Raw genomic sequence first — 27,840 nt, 5'->3', positions numbered from 1 at the left:
AAAGGCCCATTCCCACTGGGCCAGATAACAGATAAAAAAATCTCTTTCTCCAGATATTTTTCCATTCAAAGTGGATGCTAGAATCTAGATACAGATAAAAAAAATATCTACCACAGATATTTGCCACAGATACTTTTATCTGTGGCAAATATTTTTTTTATCTGTATCTACCATCCACTTTGAATGGAAAAAATATCTGGAGAAAGATATTTTTTTATCTGTTATCTGGCCCAGTGGGAATGGGCCTTAAATGGGTTAAACCCCCCCTATGAAGAACATTCATGGGGGGCCCGCAGTGAATCCTTGTTGTACCCAGGGCCCAGAATTTGGTGCGACACCCCTGGCAGGCTGAACTGTGGTGGATGAGGAGAGACGCACAGAGCACACACACAGTCACACACGCACAACCAAACAGAGGAGAATGGGAAACGGTGACTCCAAACTCCACTTCAGAAAAGCAGTCATCCAACTCACGACCAAGACACAGGTTAGTTTAAAAGACACTTAACCAAATTTAACGCTTGCCTCAGATCGTGTATTTATGGTCAGTTTTGTCTTTGTGTGCAGTCAGATAAGTTCGAACTGCCAGATGGTAGCCTTTCAATTGCGTTCTGGATGTAGGATAAGCAAAAAAAACATGTTGAATTTGAAAGGAGCTTGAATTTAGAGATGTCTGCTACTTTTATTCTGAATTTTCTACTATAATGTATTTTTTTCTTCTTTACATTATCTTGTTGATGGGGGATTATTTGCTATTATTTGGAGCTGACACGTAGTCGTCCTAGAGTCGAACCTTGTCCTTGAACTTTTTTACAGCTACTGTTGATCATCAACAACAGTATGATGTGAAAGAAGCCTATATATTATGCTGAATGTAGGCTACACACGTAGTTCCATTTTTAAATAACAAACATGCTATGTTCACGATAGCAGGTGCATTTAAGGTGGACCTGGTGAGATGATGCTAAACTCAAATGTTTTTTGTTCTGGGGTTGTTTATTACATTTTATTTTATATATAATATTCAGATATTGTGATATACTAGTGTAGCCTACTTAAATCTGCTTGAGTGTGGATCTTATTCTATTGTTTTTTTTTTTTTTTACAGTGTGAAGGAAATTTCTGAGCTCAAATCCACAATGGATTATTTATTTTGTGTCACATGACTTCCCTGGTCTTTACAGAACAAATGGCAACAAATCACAATCTATAGTTTCTTCTGCTAATATAACCTGCGCAGCCAAGAATCATAATAGCATTGCACACCCACCTTGTCACTCATTGGGAGAATACTATGTCATACAACATTGGAGGAGTTTGTTTACATTGATTCTTCTGTGCTTGTGTCAATTAAGCTCGTTTTCCCACACACACACACAGAGACAGGCACATGCAGTCGGATCTCGTTATGAGAATGACCTCAAAGCTGTGTTTTTGTTTTGGTCCCATTTCTACGCAGCCTGTGGAAGCCACAGACGATGTCTTCTGGGACCAGTTCTGGGCCGACGCTTCCACCACGGTCCAGGATGTTTTTGCCCTCGTGCCTGCAGCCGAGATACGAGCCGTCAGGGAGGAATCTCCCTCAAATCTGGCTACCCTCTGCTATAAGGTAATACTCATTGAAGGAATTCTCTTCAGTGGGGGACTTGTTTTTGCCAGTAAGGTGCAGGAAGCTATCGGATTTGCATGGCATGTGCCTCTGTTCACCCCAATATTCTTACAACTGGTGTATCTATTCTCTAGCCTTGGATACAGTCTGGGTAACAGGAATGTAGGTGTTTGTTGTTCCCACACTGAGGGTCTTGACTATATAAAGGGTCAAAAGCCATACACAGTGTGTACACATGTAACCAAATGGACCCGTAATGGTTCATTTTGTTACAGTTGTGCATGCTCATAGTTAAAAATTTATATATTGACACAGAGGATTTGACTATGTACGGTGGTGAGTTTGTACAGACTTTGAGATCAAGAAGTAAGCATACCATACAAGTTCCTCTGGTACAGTATATAGCCTAGGGGTTGACACTAAGGGTTGCCCGACTGCCCATGGCAAGTAAATAAAGCGTTCGGGCAAGTGAAGTTTGCTTTCAGGTTGCCTAACGGCCAAGGTCATTCCGTCTTCATAAAAATGACTGGCTATTTATGACAATCTACCTTATTTGCACTCATTGTTTTTTTTCTGCCACCACTCTGCAGTTATTGATTGGATTTAACATAAATGCAAATTTTACCCATCGATTTAAAATGGAAAATTACTTTCTGGGGAAGTGGGCACTACCTTTGGATAAGTAGAACATGACCTGTACTTACCCCATGGGCAAGTGCCTCTGAGACCTTAGTAGTGTCAACCCCTGTAGCTTATAGTGAAAGAAAATGCTACAAAGTATAATACAGCTTCACATACATAACACAAGTGCCTATGCTACATTATTACAGACAGTGCAAGGCAAGACTTTTACAAATGTATCATACCAAAGAAGACTCCACATAATAAAATCATTTAAAATTTCACTCCAACTCCAAGTGTTAGAATGGAACCAAATATGTCTCTGCCAGGATAAAGAACATCTGGGAACATCTTTGGGCAGTTTTAAATGTGATTTAAACACAAAACGACACATTGTATTACAAGCTGGAGTCACAGCAGCTGACAGAGCGAACACAATGATCAGGTTACCTCTTCTTTCAGCACAACGTGTAATTACATTAACTACTAGATGAAATCATTCAAACAAGTCAAGCTGTTCTTCCTCTTTTTTTCTGGACCCTTTACATCCCCCTGCTTCTTCTCACTCTATTGTTTACTGCCTATTGTTTGGCAAAATCGCGCTCTTTTGAAGACCATCATTTCGACCGGAGGGTTAGCGACTTGCTCCACGGAGGTTAGGGTTATGGTGAGGGTTAGAGTCGAGTGTCGAAAAGATGACATGTAGTAACAGCGACACGCTCCCCTATCGTTTGGCTAACTGTAGTCTGCTGTTTCTCCGTTCAAAGGCAGTAGAGAAGCTGGTCCAGGGAGCCGAGTCTGGCGCTCCTTCAGAGAAGGAGAAGCAGATCGTCCTGAACTGCTCCCGCCTCCTCACACGCATCCTGCCGTACATCTTTGAGGACGCCGACTGGAGAGGCTTCTTCTGGTCCAGTGTTCCTGGGGCTGGCAGAGCTGGGGTGAGACAGTGGGACATATCAAACATATAATTTTCCAAAAATCTGTCTGTCTGAAACAGCGTTTCTCCTCAGTGGCTGGAGCAATTGATCTGAAATCGCATCACCATTAGCATATGAACACACCTAACATAACTGTGAAGCCCGATTGTCACTTTCACAAATCGTTTGCTGTATATTAGCATTTTTCCAAAAATCTGTCTGTCTGAAACAGCGTTTCTCCTCAGTGGCTGGAGCAATTGATCTGAAATCGCATCACCATTAGCATATGAACACACCTAACATAACTGTGAAGCCCGTTTGTCACTTTCACAAATCGTTTGCTGTATATTAGCATTTTTATGGTGTATCTACTATCTATTCTGCATCTAGCATGAGGCTTATCTATTCTGCATCTAGCATGAGGCAACATGTTTAACCATCTGTGTGTGTGTGTGTGTGTGTGTGTGTGTGTGTGTGTGTGTGTGTGTGTGTGTGTGTGTGTGTGTGTGTGTGTGTGTGTGTGTGTGTGTGTGTGTGTGTGTGTGTGGGGGGGGGGGGGGGGCGGGGGAGGGGGGGGGGGGTGACTGGCCCTGTTACAGATGTTGTCCAAAAATCATGCAGATCGGTACACAGTATCTCTGTAGCCATTAAACGAAACGGGTATTTCTTACATTGACGCTCCTACATATTATCATGTAAGCACCAGTTAAAGTTACTTTCCATCCCTCATATACTGTGTGCACAGTGCACACCCCATAACCCACACACTGCACATCATTTCAGAGCTCATATCTTTGAACGGGTAAGGGCTAGTAGGCATAATGGATCAGTCAAAGCAAGAAGACAGCAAAAATCCAGAGCAGTGTAACTCAGTGTTTCTCAAACATTCAAATTTTGAGGCTAAGGCTTATTGTATCATATTGACATTTGGCGATTCTAAAATAAGATGAGGCTGTGTTTTCCCACGTGACATACAGTATTTCTGCTGCATTTCGCAGACATTGGCTAATTTTTGTAAAGTGGTATTTGTATGATTGAGTTACTTTCAACCAGTTTTTTTTAAGCGGTGAAAGCCGCTTCCAATGAGTGGCTTTGTGTGTCCCATGTCCATATATGGTCATTTCAGTCCAGAATAAACAGGTTTTTTCAAAAACAAAATGTCTGTCACCTCATGTCCATATATGGTCATTTCAGTCCAGAATTAACAGGTTTTATCTGTCCCGTACGTCCAGAATATCAGTCCAGAATGAATAGGTTTTTTCAAAAACAAAATGTGTGTCCCATGTCCATATATGGTCATTTCAGTCCAGAATGAACAGGTTTTATCTGTCCCGTACGTCCAGAATATGTGTGTAGTGTCCGTCCCGGTCTGATGATTGGATACTTTGAGGATTGGTCAAGCTTCACATGACAATTCGGCCCTCCAGATAAAATCATTCATTCATTCATTCATTCAGAATATAAAGAATGTACAGATCACAGAGTTCATAACGCTAGAACACATTGAATAACAGTTCACCGCTTCACTTCGAACCGAGGTTTGATTTTTAATGTCATTGTGACCTAACGGTCGCAAGTTACTATGAAAAGCTCCACCGGCTGTCTGTCCGTCCGCCTGTCCGTCACGTCATGTGTCACACTTTTGCCCCTACTCTTATCTCTGCCATCGTTGGCCCTATCGATGCCAAACCTTGCACACACACTCCTTGGATGGCAAATCACAATCTCCGCCCCGATTTCTCACATGGCCCTCTTCTAGCACCACCATCAGGCCGATTTTTGGAAAACACATTTTTTGGACACTGCTCCTACAGATTTTGGCCTAAAATCACGCAAAGCAGTACACAGTATCTCTAAAGTCATGTCATCAACATAGATCTGTCCCATTTCATATATTCCCTCCTGATTGGCTATGATTGCCTTCTAACGTTTGTGTATGTGACGTGACGGGCACTTATCTCCCGATTAGGGAGTCTTACTGGTTATAACTTATATAGGTTGAAAAAAAAAATCAAAAAATAGCTAATATAAAAGCTCACAGTGTCACATATTTTCACTGAGACACCATTGTATGGCAAATTATAAAATAGGGCTTAGGTGGTTAATTAGCAGACGAATATGCAAATTAATTGTACAGTAGAATTTACACATGGACGTAAAGTTGCTACTATTTGTGATACATTTCAATGACCTGAAAGATGGATAGATAGGTTCTATTCATCCTCCGACTGTAAACATAGTTATCTGTCGGCACCTGTTTCAGCAGTTTGAAGTTTCAGCAGTTTGAAGATCTAAGCATCTGGGACATTTGAGAGCCTTAGTTGTGAATTGCTGTGAAGTGGCTGTGTTGTTGTCAGGATATCTCAACATGTTCTCACACTTTGAAAGCAGGGGTGTAAAATTGAGACCAATGCAGAGGTCTCTGTCTTGAGCTATAGGCTCTCTGAGGACAGTGACTGTCTCCCCCACCATAATCTGCTAAATTCTGAGTATTCATTTAACTGAGTGTGTTCTTACACTCTCAGGGTTGCCCTGAGACACAGGATTTTGCAGTGTATTTGGCCACATGGGTCTCCTGTTACCTAGTCTAGAGGGGACCATGCTCTGAACACTGCCTATATTGTGTCCCCCACTCCTCCTGGCCAGTGGTTGAATTAGGGAGGTATTAAATAACCTCTAATTAAAGTGTGAGTGAGGTAAAATTCAGAGCTGTATTTGGGAATAAGCAAATGGATTCTACTTCATTGTCGCATGGCACAAATGGCCAATCTAAAATCAATGTATTTGTGATAATTTTCACCTACAGTATGATGACATGCCCAAAATAAGGATGTCAGGTTGAAAGTGGTTAAAGGGGAATACCACCCATTTTCAATATTGAACTACGTAATTAATATAGCTTAGAGGAGTTGTGTGGAAATTTAAAAAAAAGTTCCCCCTCTTCTGTGTTGCCTAGAACCGGAGGATTGATTTTGGGGTTTGTATTGTAAAGTACAATGTGTGATGTCATCAAGTTGTACTTTACAATACAAACCCCAAAATCAATCCGACAGTTCTAGGCAACACAGAAGGGGGGAAACTTCTTTTTAATTTCCACACAACTCCTCTAAGGTATATTAATTACATAGTTCAATATTGAAAATGGGTGGTCTTCCCCTTTAATGTTATGAATTGTGTGCCAGCGTTGGTTGTTAAGATGCTATGTGTAATGGCACTGCTCTCTTTCTCACATACTATTGTTACAAAATTGCTAGGATTGCTGAGTAAATAAAATAAATGATGCTGTGTGGTTAAAAAACTTGAGTTTGACCTCTTTTAACCTGTGTGTTTCAGCGCTTGGATGAAAGCGACGATGACGGAGCGCGGCCCCTGGCCGAGTCCCTCCTGCTGGCCATAGCGGACCTCCTTTTCTGTCCAGACTTAACCATCCAGAGCCACAGGAAGGGCGGCGCAGTGAGTGAAGTTTATGTATGGCGGACACTCAAATATGCCTGCCTGAACTAACCTCATTACGGAGCAATATCAAGTATCCAGTTATGATGAATTGGGATGATATTTCCTTCGGCTGATTTATTAGAAGCTGGGCATGACGTCTTTAGCTCCGCTAGCCGTTGGGATGTTCGTTATCAGTCTGGTATGTCGGTCGCTGGTCGGTCCTTCGACCTCTTTCGTCCAAAACAAAGTTTCTCAGAAATGACTGGCTGGATTGCCATGAAATTTGCTCTGCGCTTCCCAGATTGTGGCCCCCCCACTGAATTTGTTGACCCCATGACCTTCCAAGTGCCACTGTTGGGCCTAATCTGTCACTTTAGTCTAGGTCAGATTTCCAAAAATGTTAACCCTGAAGGCAAATTTGGACTTGCATATTTTTAATAATTATGTACACATATACATATAGATTTGAAAAGCTCCAGACTTGGGGATGGGCTCCACAGTGAGCATACAGTAGAGTGGAGACATGGTCCATTAAGGGCCTGGAGGGTGTCGAGGTCGCGCAAAGTTGTTTACTAGGGCAGGGTGGTGGATTAGGGGATATGGAGCCCCTCTGGGGGGTAGAGGGGGTATGGGGGATTGTTGGGGTATATGGGGGATTGTTGGGGTATGGGGATTGTTTATGGAGGTCAGTGCAGAGTTATCGTAACTTAAATGTCTACTGGGTGCCTAGGCAGAGGTGGAGAAGGAGTGTAGCAGGGCTATGAAGCCCTTAAGGTGGGTAGGGGAGTATGGGCAGTGGATGTGGTTGAGGAGGTAAGGGGCCAGGCATCTGTCTACATAACATGCTATCTAAATTACATAGTAGGCTATGAATAAGCCTGGCGGGCCGTCGAGGCCAGACCAATGGGGAGTTCCTTCCACAGTATGGGAGCCAGAAGGGAGAAGAGTCTGGGACGTGTGAATTGTTGTCCCGGATGTTTTGGGGAAGGTTCTGACAGCTTCCCTATGTTATAGGAGTGAGCGGGAGGGGTAGGATCAGGCTTTGAAGATATGGGGGTGCCATATCTTGGGTAGCTTTGAAGGCCTACATCAGAGTTTTGTACTCTGTGCGGGCAGCAACCGGATGGTGGCAGTATCTGTTGGTTTGGCACAGATGGGTGTAGCTAGCAGGCTTTTAGACTCGGTTAGTCTTGTTCATTGCTTGCCTTTGATTGATCTGAAAACGCTAGAAAAAGTGGTGTCACACAGAAGACAGCTGGCTTCATTGAACTGTGTGTACTTTGCGTTTAGCCTCTAAGCTACATCAATGTCAATATTCTCTGTTAATGTAGAGCAGGCATTAGAGCGGTGTGTTTAAGTTCCTTCTGTTTATCCCTGTGGCGTGTACCTGTTAACACTGTTTGACTGTTATCTCCTCCTTCACACAAACCTCTTGAGCTGTCGGCCACAGTTAATGAGTGACTCCACTGAGTCTCCCCTGTGTGAGACACAGGAGTGGCCCATGGCCATATTTGTCAACTGGGCTGAGGATAGGGAGGGCGGACGCGTCTTATCCGTGCTAAGCAAACACCTGTGGATGTGTAGTGTGAGAGAAAATTGGCCACCCTAACAGGGTTCTGCCTCTGACCGCCAAACGCTCAGTGCTCACAGTCACTGCAAGAAAATGTCACACGTAATGGAGCTGAACTGTGTCGTAGTGGCTGGGAAATGGCCAGGGGCTGTTATTTGTCCCCATGGGTACAAGTACACACGCGCGCACACACACACACATGCACACAAAGAGTTACTGGACGCATGCTGTGAATTTTCTGGGCCTCCTTAAATGCTTAGTATCTAACCACTCAAGCCCTGATTAACACTTCAGCTGTTCAAAGTCGATCTGCAAGCTCACAAGGCATTGCAAATATTTCAAATATATATATTTTTTATTAAGATATTTGAACAATCTTGTATTCTTGTTTTGTGTTTTGTGAAAATGCTCACCTACTGTATAATGGCACACCCCAAATAGGCACTCCAGGGTTAATGTGGTTAAGCTGGATGGGTGCAAACGCATACGAAGGAGCCTTTGTGTGCAATTCGATGGCATGGTGCCCTTTACTGTCAGAGCAACGGCAGCACCTTGTTGAGTGTATTCAAATAGCTGTAGTTATCTCTGCTGAGGTGTCGTACATGGATATTGTCAGCTTAATCCACTCATTGAATCACATGGTAGGAGTAAGTGTTAACACTGCTACTGTTTGTGGAACAGTAAAAGTTAATTTAACTCTGAGAGTGTACAAATGTTACGTTTGGTTACATTTGTACGCTCTATGCAGTTACCTGCAGACGTCAACTGTGTAGTGTCAGTGTGTATATTCTGTCTTCACAGTGTGTCTGTCTTGGAAGTTAGAATGTAATTCAGGAATACTCATCTAGTACTGTGTATAGTGCTGGTGCCAACAATTGTGAACAAGGAAACTGTACTGTATGTGTACACAGTAAAAAGTCTGAGTATTAATTTAAGTATTAAATTCACGCTTATGGGTCCCTGTGCATTATATTACTGTGTGCCCATTTGCCCTCCCCAGTAGCAACACTTAAAGTTTGTATAGCCTACTACTAACATTTGACTGCAAGTATCACAATTCATGAGTCACTCATGGAGGACTGATAAGCCACACACAGCATTCAGCCTTTCATTACATAATCCTGCTCTTACTATACTTGCACAGTCGCCATGCTGTGCCTGTCTGCTACTTTTACTGAGCATAAGTGACTTGTTTGTTCTTGACCTAGGTGCTGCCAATTCATTTCATGGGTTCTTGCGGAGGTTTTAAAGGCTATTTTAAAAGAGTCCTGCTAGCTGCCCTAGAGGACGGGGGCAATTCATTGATTGTTTAATAAATAATGTAAACAAAACCAATAGCTTAATATTCAAATTTTTATAGTGCAGGATGTGGAGCTGCACCACTCCTTCCTGATTCGACACTAGTAGATGTGGTAGGGACCGAGGTACAATGGAAAATACAGACAAGGGTTTTATATTAGATACAAGAATCAAATCCCCATGATTTATTATCTGACCATCCAGTTATGCATGTAGATCCACTCCACATTGTCCACCATGCCATTTTGCCCAATGCACTTTTTTGCCATTCGTTTTGAGTCTTGGTTTGATCACCCCTTAAAGGTGGCCCTAGAGGAAAGGCCTAATACGGTCACCAAACTAGTTGAGGATGAACTGGTGAGTTTATCCTCCATAGTGTTCAGTAAACTCCATGGCAATCCAGCCAGTACGTTTTTTGAGAGGCTGACTGACCAAATAACCCACCGACATAATCATCCTTTTTTTTAATACTTTTTATTGCAATGATTTCAATTTTACATTTCATATTTCACATTTCATATCCATAGTTGCAATTATTTTCTTTTATTTTTTATTTTTTATTTTTTTATAAATTTACATAACATGTGCAAAAACCCACCACCTACATAACAACACAATAGAAATACATAAAATAAAATTAAAATAAAATAAAAGAGGCTTTTTTGTTTGATGTCCATGCCTATAACACCCTTGGTCTGAACAAAAACACAAAACAAAATGGACCGAAACAAAAAAAGAGGGGTTATGTTATCCTTATTTAAAAGATAAGCGGCCCACCTTTTTTCAAAAACGTTTTCCTTACCATTAATTTTATATGTCACCTTCTCCATAGAGTACATGTCCTCCATTTTGTCCAACCATTTATCCACCCTGGGAGGTTCCAAACCTTTCCAACCCCTTGATATTTGTTTGAGTGCTGTAATTCTCAAAATCCAAAAGAGATATAAATCTCTGCTCTGCAGACTCTGGGGACGTGACATAATCATCCTTAGTGAGGCTAAAAATAATAAACTATGTTCATGAAAACAAAATGTTTTTGAACCATATTTACCCTCTTAATCTTTTGTTGAAAGTGGTCCTGCAGGGGCCTATAGCTAAATTGTCCGCTCCTTTTTCCCCTACTCCAAATCTATAAGCTCAACATGTCACATTTGGACACGTTCTGAGCTTGTAGATCTGTTATGTTCGGGCCAATGTTAACCTATTATGATAATGCCCAGAATAGAGAAGCTGATTGTGACCTCTGCAACAGGATACCGAGGACATGGAGTCCATTGACAGCTGTGAGTACATCTGGGAGGCTGGGGTTGGCTTTGCGCAGTCGCCACCATTCAACTACCTGCATGACATCCACAGGTGAAGGACTCTTCTTTCCTCCATTCATTTTATCTTACACTTACAGTATCCTTCCTTCTGATGTTGTTGTTTCCTGATGTTTTTCCTGTTCAGGTCAGAGCTGCTGAAATTGCTTCTTACTTGTTTTTCGGAGGCCATGTACCTGCCCCCTTCCTCCGATGCCAAGACCCTCAATCCCTGGGTCACCTTCTTCTGCTCCACGGACAACAGGTAAGAGACACACACACACACACACACACACACACACACACACACACACACACACACACACACACACACACACACACACACACACACGTATGCATGTCCGCCTCATAAGACAATGCGCTTAAGTTCAACATGTTTTTTTACATTTTATATCAAAGAATAATGACATGCCCAAAATAAGGACAGCTGGTGGAAAGCAGCAAACTTCAATAACATCTGTGTCAACGCTGGCGGGAGACCTACTCCGACAACAACACATGCATACATGCTTGTGCACGTGCACATCATCAACCTCGACCTCTCTTTCATCCCTCTCTCTCTCCCTCCCCAGACATGCCCTGCCTCTGTTCACCTCGCTGCTCAACGTGGTGTGTGCCTACGACCCGGTGGGCTACGGCATCCCTTACAACCACCTGGTGTTCTCCGACCCCCGGGAGCAGCTGGTCGAACAGGCTGTCCAGATCCTTATCGTTACCCTGGAGCAGGAGGCCGGCTCGGCCGCTAGTGCAGCGCTGCAGGCCCTGAGCGCCTCGGCCTCCCCCTCTCCCTCTCCCACAGAGGACCAGGAGGTAAACCTGGTGATAGTGATCTACATGCATGTGTTGTATATACAGTATTTAGCCTCACACAACTGACAAGCCAAGTCCGTACACGTGTGACACTAGTCTCAAGCTGAAGTACTGATATCACATATAGCTTAGGCTATTTTGGCTGTGAGTGGCGGCAGTGGCCACTGATAATCTGTAGGCTCATGTCGATCACGGATTGATGTGGCATGCCATACTTGCACAAATCATGACGAGAAAAAATAAAGACGCATTGTTTTGGTGGCATTATATATAGGCTCTCATAAGTTGTTACACAATCGGGCAGGTATAGCCTTCATAATAAATAAATACCAAGTTGTGTGGCTGATATGCCTATAAGAGTAAATAAATTATAGGCGTATTAACAAAAACGATGTTTTAACATTTATAGCCTAAAAATATACAGAATAGCCTATATGTGTGTTTATTTATGTCCTCGCTCATTTTAAAAGCTCTGGATTAAGAGCGTCTGCCTATATTGTACAGTGTAACCTGGGTTTGTATAATAGTTTTATAACAATGTCTATACGCCGTTGTACAAAGAAAACCGACCTACAAGCTAACAGTGCGCATTACGACCGACGCTGATGAGCTGATGTGGGCAAACTTTATCATCCATTTTAAAATAAATTGACCAAATGTCGACAAAACGCATATGATGGTGATTGAAAGGCAATTTTTAACTAGCGATAGGAACCATAAAGTATTCATGAAAATGTTAATTAAGGCTAGAACACGAAAGGGGAAAATGAATGGGGGAAAACAGCGCAACTAGCGGCCAATCATAGGAAGTTTTACTTCCGTATTGGAGTCATTTTAAATCGGCAGAACTATGCCCCTGGGCATAGCGTAAAAAGAACAGTGAGTATCCGGTTAAAGCGGAAGTGAAGCCTCCTCCCCACTTGTGCTTAGTTTTTAACATTGAGCACATTTATCATTATATAAATAAAAACCATCTAAGCTTACATGACATTTTTAAATATATTTTCTTGAACAGTAATGCCGGTTTGCATTACTCGCCGTTCAGGAGCTGTAGTCCCAGACTCTATAGCATTCCGAGATTGTGGAATAGTTGTTTGGCTACGCAAGACTATGTGAAGCATGACAACAGTGTGTGAAGCATGAGCTTCACTTCACTGTTGTGCAAAGGTTAACAAAAAGCACTGTTAAGTAAAAAAAAAAAAGACTGGGCTGTGATAAGCACTGCGAGAAGCATCGGTTTCAACCAGCGAGGGAACAGAACCAGCCCATCTTTCTTTCCGTGGATCCATGTGTTGTGTTGTGCTGTGCATTAAAAACCAAAACAAACAGCTGAGACGATAATAGCATGGCTCCGAAGAAAGTGACGCAGAAAACGGAAAAAGAAATGGACACCACAATAACACATGGACCCACATGGATACGGAGGATGGACTGGTTGACATCTGGCAGAGACATAATCCTCAGTTTATCGTTCCAACTTTATTCTCTGGTTTCACACAAACATCCCTCTCAACCAATCCCTGGGCTTCATGCTACTATAGTTGATGCCTTCTGTTCTATTTCCTGGAGCTTGTTCTGTGCCGATGAGAACATTCACGTTATTTTTGAGCGATGCTAACCACTCCACATCTGGCTTTGTGTGTATGGGTGGGTGACGTGACGTAACGTTTTCGCTGTCCTCGGTGTCAAACATGTATAAATAAAAAATATATTTGTCAAAAACCTTCTGAATATTGTGCAGGATATTAAGCTTTATGTGAACTTACTCAAGATTAAAACATTTCATTCCTCATTTCTTCAGAATTTTCAACCAAACATGGCAAAACTCATATGGTGTGACTGTCCTGACCTTGTTTCTCAAAGTGGGAACTTGAATAAAACTAAGAAAAAGAATTGCAAAAAATCATTTGAAAATGAATTTAGGCTAAAAAAATGTCTATATCTTTTCAAAGTCAAAGCATAATGTTTTCAGTCATTTCTGATCAAAAACATTTTGTCCCCCAAACCAAAATCATTTGGTGTGACACTAGTTTGGACAAATTAAACAGGCAATTATTTGGACACCTATTGGCTAGAGAGGTCCTTCTTCTGTAAGGCTATTCAGCACTCCCAGCACAACTGCAAGACAGGTGTCTGAGGTGAGTTATGATTTTAACATTTTCATGAAATGCCATCTTGTTGAAACTTTGACAAACTCACCACTTTGGATGTCTGTTGGTGTGACACCTTTTCATTAAAAAAAGCTTAAGTTATTTGAAGTTTTGGTCATATTTCCATGTAGATCTAGGTTGCTTTGTTATAGCTAGCATGCTGTTAGCATGCTAATGTGTACATAGTAGCCTCAAGGTAAACCTAAATGCATAAAACGTAATATGGTGTGACACTTAATCATAATGGTGTGACATGTCTGCTTGTCACGCCATATGACTTGATTGTCACACCATATGATTTATACTGTATTTAACTACAGATATAACAATAAATAACAAAGTTCCATGTTTCTTTTGTACATTTAAACATTTGTTTTAAACATTTTTACATAAAATGTAATTTAGCTTCATTCAGTGATACTTCAAATTCATCAGACAGAGCAGAAACCCCTTCACAGAAACCTTAACATATTGTTTTAATCTAAACAATATTTTCTCTTTGTCTTAAACTATACATTCCATTTTCTTTTGTCAGCTGGAAAATGACAAGTGCTGAGAGAACGAGAAAGTACAGGGAGAAACTAAACAATGACCCAGCAAGGAGAGAGGAGCCAAAGGGGCGAGACTGCATTTTCTACGAAGAGCAGGAGGTTGTCTGTGGCATAGCAGAACCGCAACAAGGCAGCCGGTTTGCTACCCTCACCAAATACGACTGGCTGATGTACAATAGAGTCTAAATGTATAATCTAATCTGATCTAATACTTTTGTACTTTCACTCACTGGACTGGACAGTGGACAGTGTTAAGGTAGGACCCGAGACAAAACTAGCGAAAATAGCTGATCTACAAGCTCTCAACACGTTGTGCTGCGAGAGCTTGTAGATCATCTATTTTCGGAGTTGCGCAACCCAGCACTCTTTAGCTAGTGGAGATGTGGTGTAATGTCATGATTCCTAATTACATTTGTTCAACACAAAATGCTGTGTTCAAGTTCAGGAGACTTCGGAAAAAAGCAATTTACCTGAATGCTGAGTTCTGTTTCCACTAATTGGTGTTAATAAAATGTTGCCTTGGCTCCAAGTGTGGCTATGCGCCTTATTGTCTCTTTAGGATCCTTCTGCCGTGGGCCGGCAGAAGACTTAGGTGTGCGTAGCATTCCTGTGCACATCCTCATCATCCATCTACTACTACAATTCTTTCTTATCCCATGTTAAAGCCCTACAATAATATCCTGTTCAGAAATATTAAGGCCATGTTATCCTGGGTAATTGTTTAATCAATCAGTAAAGTTCAGTACTCACTAATAGGTAGGTTAAAACACAGTTTGCTTTGACACATGAAGATATGATCATACGGTGTGACACTAAATCATTTGGTGTGACATTCCAAATAGTGAAAAATCATACCTTTATTAATGATTAAACCAAAAAAATGTTTATGGATTACATAGAGAATATTATCAGGATGAGTCACAAATATTTGTGTAATTTTAGAGAAAGTTTTGACAGAATACATTTAAAATATGTTGTAAGATCATGAACATGGGCCTCACACAGAGTGTCGATTATGAAAAAAATATACAGATATAATTAATTTTCAAAAAACTATAGTGGATCACTGGTTAGTTATGATAAAGGACTTTAATAAAGTGAGTAACTTAAGAAAGATGTACTCCATTTTCATTTTATGAACAATTATTTTCATGTCACACCATATGATGATTTTAGGCACAAGTACAACAAACTGCTGAATAAAGTCTGATTCCAATAAAATATCTAAAAACAAAATGTATTTCCATAAGGTTGAGAGTGAGTAGAACAAAAGTAAATAACTTTTATGCCTGCAATTTAAAGTTTTTTTAAAAACACATTTTTTGGGGCGTCACGTCACTGACCCGTATGTCTGTCCATCTGTTAATGAAATAAAAGGCACCGCTCACTTAATTTCTCATTTTTCTTTCAATTGCTGTTGGTAGTCATGGCTGCCAGCTCCCACCTGATGTTGTGTGGGAGCTGTGACTGATCTAGATGGTACTGAATAACTGCTGCCTTACATAACGTCTTCAGACTAGGACTCAAGTCTAGAACGTATAGGTCGCGGTTATGTCCTCCATAGACGATGATATGATCTCCCACAATGCAACACACACTCCCAGTTATGGGATGCAGACGTTTCCCCTTGAGCTCAAGCTTCCTCCAGGAGGTCTCGGGGTCGAGTTTCCACACATCTGTGTATGGTTTAATTATGTACAGCTCTCCTTTGTAGGCAAAGGCTGAATGTAAAAACATATCTAAAGGAAGAATATGTGCAGAAGGCGTCCTCAGCCAGCAGTTGGTCTCTGTGTCAAACACTCTGAGGTTGTTGTGGACGGTCCCCTGTTCCTGTTCCTTATGGTATCCTTGACCCCCAAATACAAACATCTTTGTCCCGATGATGGTGGCAGAGTGGTGCATTGAAATGGGCGGTGGAGTTCCTCTGATGCTGATCGAAGACCAGACCATTGAGGTGGTGTCCAACTTGAATAAGTCATTGGTTTGTCTACGATTTGTCGGGGATCGGCCGTTCACCAACTTATTTCCTCCGTGGACAAACATGGCCTTCCCCAAGGCACAGGCAGAGTGAAAGGTCCTCCCCTCTGGAACGGTCCCTGACACCTTGGGCCTGAACCATCTGTGTGCGTCCACATCAAAAGCATAAAGTACGTTGTAGTACTCCGTTAAACTGTCATTAGTTCCCCCCCAGATGTAGGCGACATCTTCAATTAGCACAGCTGTGTGACCGGCACAATGGGAAGGAAGCTCTAGGATGCGCTCTCCTCGTTCACATGTCAACGGGGACAACTTCACCCAACGCAAAGACACTGTGTTAAAGACACAGACATCAAATATCGGATCCCATCCAGTGAACTTCTCCCCGAAACTGAGATATCCAAAGGCGTACAACTTGTTCCCCTCTGCAATAGCAGCACTACGGTTTCTAAATGGTCCCCTCATATGGACTGTGACGCTCAACATTTTACACTCCAGAATCCTTGTTTTGTGTAAGGCAGAGTCCTAGTGCACTTTCTACAACTTGTATGAAACGGCACAAACGGTACACAAAGTTTGAACAATCCACAAAGCCGATGTCGGGTTGGGTCGGGTTGGCTAATCAGGGAATTTGATGCTTTTTGATCTGACATTGGCAAACTTACCTTAGTAACAACAAACAACCCCACTGGCACCTTGCAGACACAATATACAAAAAGTGCAACTTCATGATTTGTAATATTCCCAAAAGAAAAAGATAGAATTTTAATCAATATCACAGGTTCTATATACTAAATTATTGGGTGTCATTATTGATGATCATTTAACACACGGGTTAACACTATCATCAACATCATCATCAACATAGATTTAACACTAAACAAGGCTCTAACTCGTTCTCCTGCTATACCAGCAACATGTGGAACGCCCTTCCACAAGCCTTAAAGGAGAGCAAATCCCTAGCCTCCTTCAAAATTGGTGTGAAAAGTCACCTTCAGGCGGCTGCCACCCGTGACTTGTAAATAGACTAAGCCCCCATGCTCCCCCCACCCTTTTTTCTGACTTTGTATTTGATGTTATGCTTTTGAAACTGATATTATCCTAGATAAAGTACTATGTTCTATCCGTCTGTCTTTCAATGTTATATGAGATACTTAAAGTGTGGTTCCTGTGGAAATAAGCCTCGGCTTTCTATAGGATCTCCTTTTAGTTGACCTTTTACCAGTGATTTGTACTGTAATGAAACTGTACTTCTTTCTATTGCAAACTGCTATTAAATTCTTCAATCAATCAATCAAAAAAACGGGCTTGAGATCGCAAAGTTTAATAACTCTCCCCGTGAAGGTCTCAGAAATGTCCCCTTCCATGACCTTTCCTAAATACTCTCGTTTTTTTTTCCCCCCTTCTGAAACGTTTCCTAAGTATGAAATAATATACCATTATACCACTTTGACTGTTAGTTATGGGTTATAAAGACAGGTCTCACCCATTCCACCCCCTCCCAGAAGGAAGGAGAGAATTTCACACCTTTTGCGCTCCCCATTTGAGAGGTCAATTGAAATGCTAATTCGCATGTGGAAGACAATTGAACCCCCACTGGCAGCAGGGGAGGAGGTGTTGCTCTCCTGGGCCAAAAGGGAAAGAATTAACCTGTCAATTTGACTGATAAATGCAGTCAGAGTGGATGTGATTTGTATTCAGTCACCCGAGTGTTAAACTGGAAACAACAGATTGATACTGTACGTATGAAGTACATACAGTATGGAATGCCTATATATGGAGAAAGACAGCCCATATCTGTGTGGCTGGTTCTACAGACAGGGATCTCCATTTATGGGCATAAAAGGGATTGTATGTATGATGTCAGATGTCATAGACGTCATTCATAGGACTTTCACATAACTAATAAAGGGATTGTATGTACTAGAAGCTGGGCCGCCCTTCGGGCGGCCCAGCGTCTAGTCGGCGACCTGGCCAACTCGGAACAATGTAAATAGGGAATGAATGCCCCGCCCTTTAATGCAAACCCCATTATACCTGTTTTCATAGGACCCGTTTTGACCATTTGTCTGCCTGTGTCCATTTTTGCCCATATATGGAGATATCTGTCTGTCGGTGTCCATTTTATGTCCATATATGGAGATCACTGCAGTTATAGTTCTGGGTCCATTTTATGCCCATATATGCCCATATATGGAGATATCTGTCTATCTGCATCCATTTTATGCCCATATATGGAGATCTCTGTATCTGTCTGTCTGTGTCCCTTTTATGCCCGTATATGGAGATCTTTGTGATTCTGCATCCATTGTATGCCCATATATGCCATATATGGAGATATCTGTTTATCTGTGTCCATTTTATGCCCATATATGAGATTTCTGTCACTTTTTCAAACAATCGTGGGTCGGGTCGGGTTGAGGCCGAGCACTGCACTACCTGCTGCGGTGGGGAACGCACGTGCCGAATTTGAAATAGGGAATGAATGCCCCACCCTTTAATGCAAACCCCATGAATGCCCCACCCTTTAATGCAAACCCCAATATACCTGTTGTCATAGGACCCGTTTTGACCATCTGTTTGTCTTTGTCCACTTATGCCCATATATGAAGATCTCTGCACACACAGTACCGGTTGCGGAAAACTCTGATGTCAGACTTTATGCCCATATCTGGAGAACGCGCGTGCCGGTGGGAAGAAGGGTTCTCGAGATACGCGGATTACATACATACATACACATTCACAGAGATTTTGTATGAAGTGATGTCACAATTCGCTTGTATGCCCATATATGGACATCTCTGTATCTGGAGATCTATGCATAGGAACATCAGAATACGTAACCATGGCATTTTTTGTTGACTCATGTGGTGTACGTGATGTCAGAGCCTTTTATGAAGTGATGTCACAATGAGTCAGCGCTTGCGCCGATTTCCTCCGGAACAGCCTTCACAGAGATTTTTTTGTTGACTTCTGGCGTACGTGATGTCAGAGCCTTTTATGAAGTGATGTCACAATGAGTCAGCGATTGTGCCGATTTCCTCAGGAACAGCCTGATGTTAACAATCAGCTCCGCGTAAGGAGATTCCGAACGTTTCGCGCCGCTTCGGGAAAACCACATGCCGAGTCGGGCCGAGGCCCGGCACTGCACTCCGCGCCGCAGCGGGGAACGCGCGTGCCGAATCTGAAGCCGGTGGGACGAACGGTTCTCGAGATACGCGGATTACAAACAAACAGACAGACAGACAGAGATTTGTCGCATTTATAGATAGATGATGTCAGATGTCATAGACGTCATTCATAGGACTTTCACATAACTAATAACTGAGTAAGCATGTTTGGGCTCTCACAGCATATCTCCATATACAGTGCATGGATCGTTGTTTTATGAATTATTCATGGTAGAGACGTCTACATCAACAACATTACTACAAATGCATATCAATCTAGAAAAACAATAGCGTAGGTAGACCACGCACCTAATCAGTAAAAAACTTTTGTTGCGACCACTATCAAAACCTCCACCGGCTGTCTGTCAGTCACGCCATGTCACGCCTTTCCCCCAATCATATCTCCACCACCGTTGCCCCGATCCATGCCAAACTTTGCACACACACTCCTTGGCTCAGTTGGCTGCCAAACCCCTCATTTCTCACATGGCCCTCTTCTAGCGCCACCATGAGGCCGATTCTTGCAAAACAATTTTTTGGACGCTGCTTCTACAGATTTTGCCCTAAAATCACGCAAAGCGGTACACAGTATGTCTAGTTTATATCAGGTCGCAGTTGTTGGTGATGATGTCACCTAGAACGCTGCTACTCATTGGCTAAGGGAACCTGCCTTTGTACTGTCGGTCTTTTTTTTTCCTTCAGAGAATAAACTTGACCTATAAAGATTTGGTACTCACCTTTCAGCGAGCCCACTGATGGATATAAATTAAAGCTGTGGTTCTCAACCTGTGGGTCTTATTTTGGGGGGTCCCCAGATGATTAACTTATTGTGCAACATTGTTTTCTCGCTCAACAGTGAACAAACCAGTATAAAGTTTAAGTGTATAGAGGGTTTATGCATATTTCTAAAGTGACAATTTAAGGATTTTTTAATATCTCTAAAATGACAAATTAAACATTGTCAAATATTAGAGGCAGAAATTGTGAAAATAGCAGATCTACATGTGAGCATGTAGATCGGCCATTTTCACTTTAGAACTGTGTTATACGAAATGTAATGCCTCAACTCTTAGTGCTCATCAGGATGGGGGGTCCCCAGTTAAAATATGATTATTCTGGGGGCCGTGGCCTGAAAAGGTTGAGCACCATTGACATATGGTAGTAAACACAAAGAAGGCAAAAGATCATTCTCCCCTATATTCAGTACACTCATTATTGCTGCTAAAGGATTTTACCCTGACTTTTCTTAACCTGTACTGTTTTGTTTTGTTGCTTTATCCAGTATTATTATCTGGTTCTTGTATTGTTATTTCATTGTTAGCAGTCTGCAGAGGATGCCACACTAATATTTTGCTGTTTGTACTGTGACAAATAAACCTTCTTAAATCCGCTTTCCATTTTGACATTTGAATTCCTGTCTTTACACTTTTTGACAGCCCGTTGGACCTGATAATCTTTTTGTAAATTACCTGTCCAGGATACACAGAGAGGAGGTAAGATATGCTGGCCATTTACCTTTTAATAGGAGCCATTAGATATAGAATACAGTGTAATATTACGATTACGTAATTTCATCTCTCGTGTTTGTGTTTGCAGGATTTTAGCTTCATCCTAAAAGGCCTAGGGAGGCTGCTCAACAATCCCCTGGTGCAGACGTACCTGCCCCATTCTACCAAGAAGATCAGCTTCCACCAAGAGATGCTCATTCTTTTCTGGAAACTCTGTGAATTCAACAAGGTGTGAAGACAGGCTCACTTTGATCTTTAGTGTGGTCATTCAAGATTCAGCCTCTATAATATGGTGTCCCTATTTTGGGAAATTCCTAATTATTTTAAAGTCGAATAACATATCTACAAGTTCACAACATGTTGAAGCACAATGTGGGCTAAATTGTCATTGCCTATTTTCACAATTTGTTATACAACTAAATATATAGGACTTAAAGGACAACTTTGTTTTGTTTTTTTACAACAAGGGTTCATATTTGAGATTGTAATTAGATAAAATACAAGACGATTTCATATACTTCTTTCTATCATTTTAGCGATTTTAATGACATTTATTTCAGTGGTTGGAGGAATGTGTGCAAGTGGCTAAATATGTATTTTTAGATACAATAAGCCCATTCCTTAAATGTGTCTAAAAAGACACAATGGAACTTGCACCTATGCCCCCATGCACTGAAATCAAAGTAATTAAAATCGCTAAAATAATAGAAGTAAATGAAAAAGTTTTAACACGAGTCTTTTCTTTTCTCTTATTACAATCTAAAATATGAACCCTTGTTGTAAAATACCAAAGATGTCCTTTAACAAAAACCCATTCTAGGACAGTGTTATGGTCTTATGGATGGTGGGACATGGCACTTGCTCCCTCATTTCTGGTAAAACAAGTGCTTGTCTGATCATTCTTTGTCACGTCCAGCTCACTTCTGACTAGAATACATGGCATAACTTCATACATTATAGTGTAATTCTTTTGTGAGATTATGTGACTCAGGATCTTGACATAATGGAAGACCAGAACAGCTGTGCTTGGACGATGCTCACTTTCTCCTCAGACTCAGACAGTTCCATCTGGAACTGGAGTATTTGCAGCCTGATGCAATCTTTACAGCAAATCATTATTTAATCATCGCTATGCTCTCCTCCATGTGGTGAGCACAAGGAAACAATAAGGAAAGGTTTCATGTGGAAAAAGTGTGAACGTAAATTATGCCAAGTGGTTATTACAGTTGTACTGTATGTGTACATTATGGACTTTCAGGGGTGTCAGCCAGATATACAAGCTCACAGCGCGGCACTCGGTGCTGAGCTGTGAGCTTGTATATTTTTTTTTTAAAAGAAGAAAAAAAAATGTTTCTATGTCAGTAGTGCTAAAACTCTTTCATGTGAAGGACCCCCAAAATGATATGTATGTGTCTACAAGCTCGCAGCCGCGCTGTGAGCTTGTAGATCTGCTATTTTTCAATAACTAAAGTATAAAATAATTAAGGCCCTCTCCACCTTGGGCCCTAGTAACTCAGTCCCACTCCCCCCCTCCCCCTTGTGACGCCCCTGTGGACCTTTAATCCCAATATAACAATCTGTGTTTCAGAAATTCCTTTTCTTTGTGCTGAAGAGCAGTGATGTGTTGGACATGTTGGTTCCAATCCTGTTCTATCTGAACGAAGCCAGGGCAGACCAGTGTGAGTCATACTGTACAAACTATCTTGAGTGAACCCGAGTGTGCACAGGTGTTTCTTAAAGCCACAATCCTAAACGTTTGTGTTAATAAAATTACTCTAAAATGAAATGCAACATAATTAACACAACACACAGTGGTTGCAAGTGGTCTCTTCTATTGAGGCATTTAGTCCTGTGTTCAGGTAAGTGGCAAGCATCCAGTTTTTAGAATGAGGTCAATAAGAAAAAGCCGTTTGCCCTGCAGTTCTCGGTAATGGCCCAGCAGATGTCCCCTTCTGCTGGCTGCAGAAAAACACACTCCATTCAAGTGAATATGGTTTTGGCCAGAATTTACAATTGACTTTATTATCATAGACCATACATATACGTTGTTTTCAATTGCTAGTCTTTTCTTTTTTTAATAATCATGATATGCATTTAATAAATGATGGTGACATCAATTAAAGGTAATAGCATTGCCAGGGGGGCAGTGGAAGCTTCAAAACGGGTCTATAGAAACTAAAGGGGCTCTCTTTGTTCCGTCTCTCTTTGTTCCGGCAGTAGAAATTTCAGCATTCTTGAATCGAGCTGTAGACCCAGGTTAGAATAGGATCTTATGGAGTTCAGCTTGAAATAGTCTTTATGATGATGATGTTTGTGGCATGCATTGGTATGTGTCTTTCTCCATGTTTATTTTATGGTTTTTGAATGTTGTAAAACGTTTGTAAAGGATTATGCTATTATACTACAGCAGGCCTTTGTGTTCGTGCCCTTCTGTAGCTCTTGTTGGTCTCATGCACATCGGTGTGTTCATACTACTGCTGCTGAGTGGAGAGAGGAACTTTGGCGTGCGCCTGAACAAGCCTTACACTGTCCGCGTCCCGATGGACATCCCTGTGTTCACAGGCACACATGCAGACCTGCTCATTGTGGTGAGTCCCCTCGCATTGCATTCAGATTCTCTGTGAATATTTCACTGCACCGAAGGCTTGACTCGCTGTTTTTGTCTGTGAATTAATATTTCATCCCACTGAAAGCTTTACTCAACTATTGGCTCTATCTGTTCTTCATTAGATCTTCCACAAGATCATAACAAGTGGACACCAGCGCCTACAGCCCCTTTTTGACTGCTTGCTCACTATAATTGTGAACGGTGGGTGAAACGCTAAATACTATATCACCCCCTGTTGAGCGAATGTGGAAGCTACAGTGTCTATGTTGACTGAGAAGTCTGACACACTGGGTTTCCACATCTGTTGTTAAATGACAGTTTCATTACCGTCAGCCCAGATGAGTTGTTTCATGCTGGGATGTACTTGGCTTCTTATTTTGTACGCAGTATCGCCCTATCTGAAGAGTCTGTCCATGGTGGCAGCCAACAAACTTCTTCACCTTCTGGAAGCCTTCTCTACCAGCTGGTTCCTCTTCTCCTCTTCCCAGAATCACCACCTGGTCTTCTTCCTGCTTGAAGTCTTCAACAACATCATCCAATATCAGTTTGATGGTGAGAACAGGCAGAATATTCCCAAAGACAATAACAGCCGATCTACAAGCTCACAACATGTAACGGTGACACAAGTTGTGAGCTTGTTGGTAAGCTATTTTTGACTTATGTAAATGGTTATAGATGTGGCTTGAACAAGCGGATGATGTCAAATAATTTGAACCAATTACAAATCGCAGGATATAACCGGAATTATATATTTTGTAAATGTGCTGTATAACTTCTATTTTGTGCCCTCACAGGTAACTGCAACCTGGTATATGCCATAATCCGCAAACGTAACATCTTCCACCAGTTGGCCAACCTGCCCTCTGACAAGGCTTCCATTCAGAAGGCCTTACAGAGGAAGAAAAGGGGTGCACCCATCATATCCAGGACCACCTCTACAGAAGACATGTCCATGGAGGGTTCCACGCCTGCTGTGCCCACAGAGCCAGGCACACTCAAAACCAGCCTTGAGGCTACTCCAGGTATAAATTATACTTTTCTGCTATCCACTATGCAACTTGTTTTTGGAGCGGTGAAAGCGCTCCCAATAGACAGGTATGTCTGTGGGTGGGTGGGTGGGTGGCTGGCTATGTGGCTGGCTGGCTGGGTATGTCTGTAGCCTGGCAATACCTTGAGTGGCCACACACAACACACAAGTTAAAGGAGGGGCGCTCCACTTCGAACCGAGGTTTGATTTTTACTATCTGATCAATGATCGGTAGATTGTTTGTCATTCATATTTGTATTCTATCTTGAATTTTTCTTCTACATTGAGGAGGCTGTATTACAATAATTTGACTGCCTGATATATTCGTACAACTGTATTGTACTTGCATATCGTCACTGTCGGGTTTCAAATTTGTATGTTTTTTTGCGAAGTAAAGCCCTGCTTCATCATACAAGGCTGTCGCACAAAGGTAGTGAAAACAGCAGATCTACAAGCACACAACGCGTCGCAGTGCGAGGCATTGTGTGCGCTTGTAGATCGGCTGTTTTCACTAGTTTAAACCATTTTTAAAATGATAAATGCAAAACGAAGAGTTTTGGACATATAAAGTTTCCACCCGACAATGACGATATGACAATACATAAGAAACACCTTGGTAAAGACCTTGAATACTGTCTTTTAGGAATTGACAAGCTGACAGAGAAGTCCCAGGTGTGTGAAGATGGTACCATGGTGGCTGTCCAGCAGGATCATCCACAGACCGCTATGGACAGCAGTGGCATCGCAGGAGACAGCGATACAGAGTCCATTACAGACAGAGATGACGAGGTGAAGGCCAGAGAATCCCCTTTTTCCTACTTGTATGTGAGATTTTTACGTGAGATGTATTTTTTTCATTATTAACTGCGAACTGCTTTGCTGTTCAGATGTTTCATTCAGATTCAGAAAAAGCAAGGAGTCGACTGTCAAGCCTGTCAACCGCAAAATGGAGCGCTACTACGGACTGGGTAGGCCAGTCTTTATTTGTCCATCTTTCCATCTGCAGTTATTTTCAACATTTCTTTCTATGATGTTGTTTCTTATACAGTGCTTTGCTATGCTGTGTTGCATGTGTTCAGGTAATGTCCTGGAAGACAAAGCTTCCTCTACAGACCATAATGCGGCTGCTTCAAGTTCTGGTTCCTCAGGTGGAGAAAATCTGCATAGACAAGTAAGAATGTTGTGCAGCTTACAGTTTATCTTTCAAAAGGGAAAATGGATTACCGTATACTTAGATCAGGAGGAGCAGATGACATTTTAGCAGTATGAAAGATGTGTCGATTGTGAGGACTTTTAAATCTTTTGATTAGAGCGTGATCTGTGTCATTCTCAGGGGCTTAACAGATGAGTCTGAAATCCTGAAATTCCTTCAGCACGGCACACTAGTGGGTCTCCTGCCAGTCCCCCATCCCATCCTCATCAGGAAGTACCAGTCGAATGATGGCACGGCCATGTGGTTCCGTACCTACATGTGGGGAGTTATCTATCTAAGGTAAGCATACTGTGGTACAGACGAAATAAAACTCTCTGTACCGTCCCTATATTGGGCATGTTATAGTTAAAATGTTCAGAAATAGCTGATCCACAAGCTTACAAAACCTTGCTTTTTTATAAGGCTTGTAAGTGATGAAAGAATATTGTGACAGGAATTTATATGAATTAATATTTCATCGTATGATCATGTTGAACATGAAAACAAACAACTCTTTAAGAGAACCTTGTGAACTTTGATGTGATGTGGTCCTACAACAAAGAATACATTTAGCTTAAGACGATAAGCAAATTAATATATTTTAAATTACATTATTTTCTCTTTGACTCTTGTTGCCATAGGAATGTGGATCCCCCAATCTGGTATGACACTGACGTGAGACTCTTTGAGATTCAGAGGATCTAGACGAAACTCACCAGTGAGATGATCTACAGCTACTTTCTTACGGGAAGCAAAGACTGCACAAAGAATTTGGAGGAAGATTTCACATTCTGCCATCATTTATTGTACACGGCAAACATCGACTATTTCTCTTTTGCCAACACTCAGAGTTCAGGACCGAACAGAAGAATATTGACAAATGAAATCTGTGTTTTCTGAACTGTATGAAACGGTTTGAGTACAGTAAAATATAACTGCCAAATGAACTGTAGAATCTTTAGATACAAAGTTAAAATATCAAATCTATTCATGAATTTTGCCAAAGAGTAGTTCTTGTCAGTAAGTAAGTTACATAAAGTTTGCACACAAGTTTAGCTTTCTCTGAGTACTTTGCCTCTGACATAGATCTGTTTGAAACAGACACAGCCAGAGCTGGCAGCATAATTAAGAAAGGATCCTTTTCATCTTTTCTAAAAGAGAAACCTTTGCCTTTGCTAATGAACTGAAACCTGAGACAAATGGGGACAGAAAGGTCACCCAAAGATGTAGGAGAGAGCACAAACATGGGGTAAATATTCAGTCAGATTCAACATGTTCATAGTGTTTGAGATGGGCTGAAAAAAAAAGAGAAAAAAAAAGAAACATGAAGCAAATGCTGTCTTGTAACATAAGAAAGCATACAATAAGTGATTGATATACAGTATGTGAAGTATGATATACTCTACAGTCTGATTTTGTTACCAGGGCAAATGTTGTGTGTGATTAATTTGAAGATGTTGCAGGTGAAGTGGATTGTACTGCCTGTATTTGATGATTGTCTTGTTTTCTAAGTGTAACTGTGAAAAAGCCATTGTTAGTATGCAACAGGCCTTTACAGATGGCCGGGAAGTTCTGCAACATGCAAAACAGTTGCTTTTCCTTAAGTAACAACTGTATGTGGTCAAAATAAAAAATATTTAAATTGAACATAATTTATTTTAATAATATAATGCACTAAATGTAGCCTTCATTCAAATTGAATTTATATAGTGAGAGAAAACTTACCTGAGGGACTGGCCAAGGCATGTAATATCAACAGCATCCAACCTGAAACCTGTACATGACCAGTAAGACTCCCTAATCGGGAGATAAGTGACCGTCAGGTCGCAGTGTGATTTTAGGCCAAAATGTGTCCAAAAATGTGTTTTAAAAAATCGTCCTGAAGGTGGCGCTAAATGGGACAGATCCATGTTGATGACATGATTGTAGACTAAGTGTGTACCGATTTGCGTGATTTTAGGCCAAAATGTGTAGGAACAGTGTCCAAAAATGTGTTTGAAAAAATCGGCCTGATGGTGGCACTATATGGGACAGATCCATGTTGATGACATGAGTGTAGACATACTGTGTAGCG

At 41.5% G+C, this 27,840-nt stretch overlaps 1 protein-coding gene across 1 annotated transcript; it reads left to right on the top strand.

Annotated features, from left to right (window-relative positions):
• Positions 1-421: 421 nt before the first annotated feature.
• hid1b (HID1 domain containing b) lies at positions 422-26,471 on the top strand (the record flags this gene model as incomplete). The annotated part of the gene is made up of 19 exons (XM_080747273.1): positions 422-487; positions 1,460-1,609; positions 2,998-3,168; positions 6,481-6,600; positions 10,704-10,807; positions 10,901-11,017; positions 11,346-11,583; positions 20,868-20,924; positions 21,028-21,168; positions 22,528-22,618; positions 23,376-23,527; positions 23,670-23,748; positions 23,935-24,099; positions 24,342-24,569; positions 25,218-25,363; positions 25,462-25,542; positions 25,654-25,745; positions 25,908-26,066; positions 26,408-26,471. 19 exons carry the CDS (start codon positions 422-424, stop codon positions 26,469-26,471), a joined length of 2,421 nt encoding a protein of 806 aa, XP_080603399.1.
• Between the last annotated feature and the right edge of the window lie 1,369 nt (positions 26,472-27,840).

This window comes from Nannobrachium achirus (genome assembly GCF_963921795.1).
Source record: "Nannobrachium achirus genome assembly, chromosome: 18".
In the NCBI taxonomy this organism is placed as follows: domain Eukaryota; kingdom Metazoa; phylum Chordata; class Actinopteri; order Myctophiformes; family Myctophidae; genus Nannobrachium; species Nannobrachium achirus.
The sequence above is the reverse complement of the archived record's forward strand: the minus strand, read 5'-3'. Positions and strand labels throughout refer to the sequence as shown.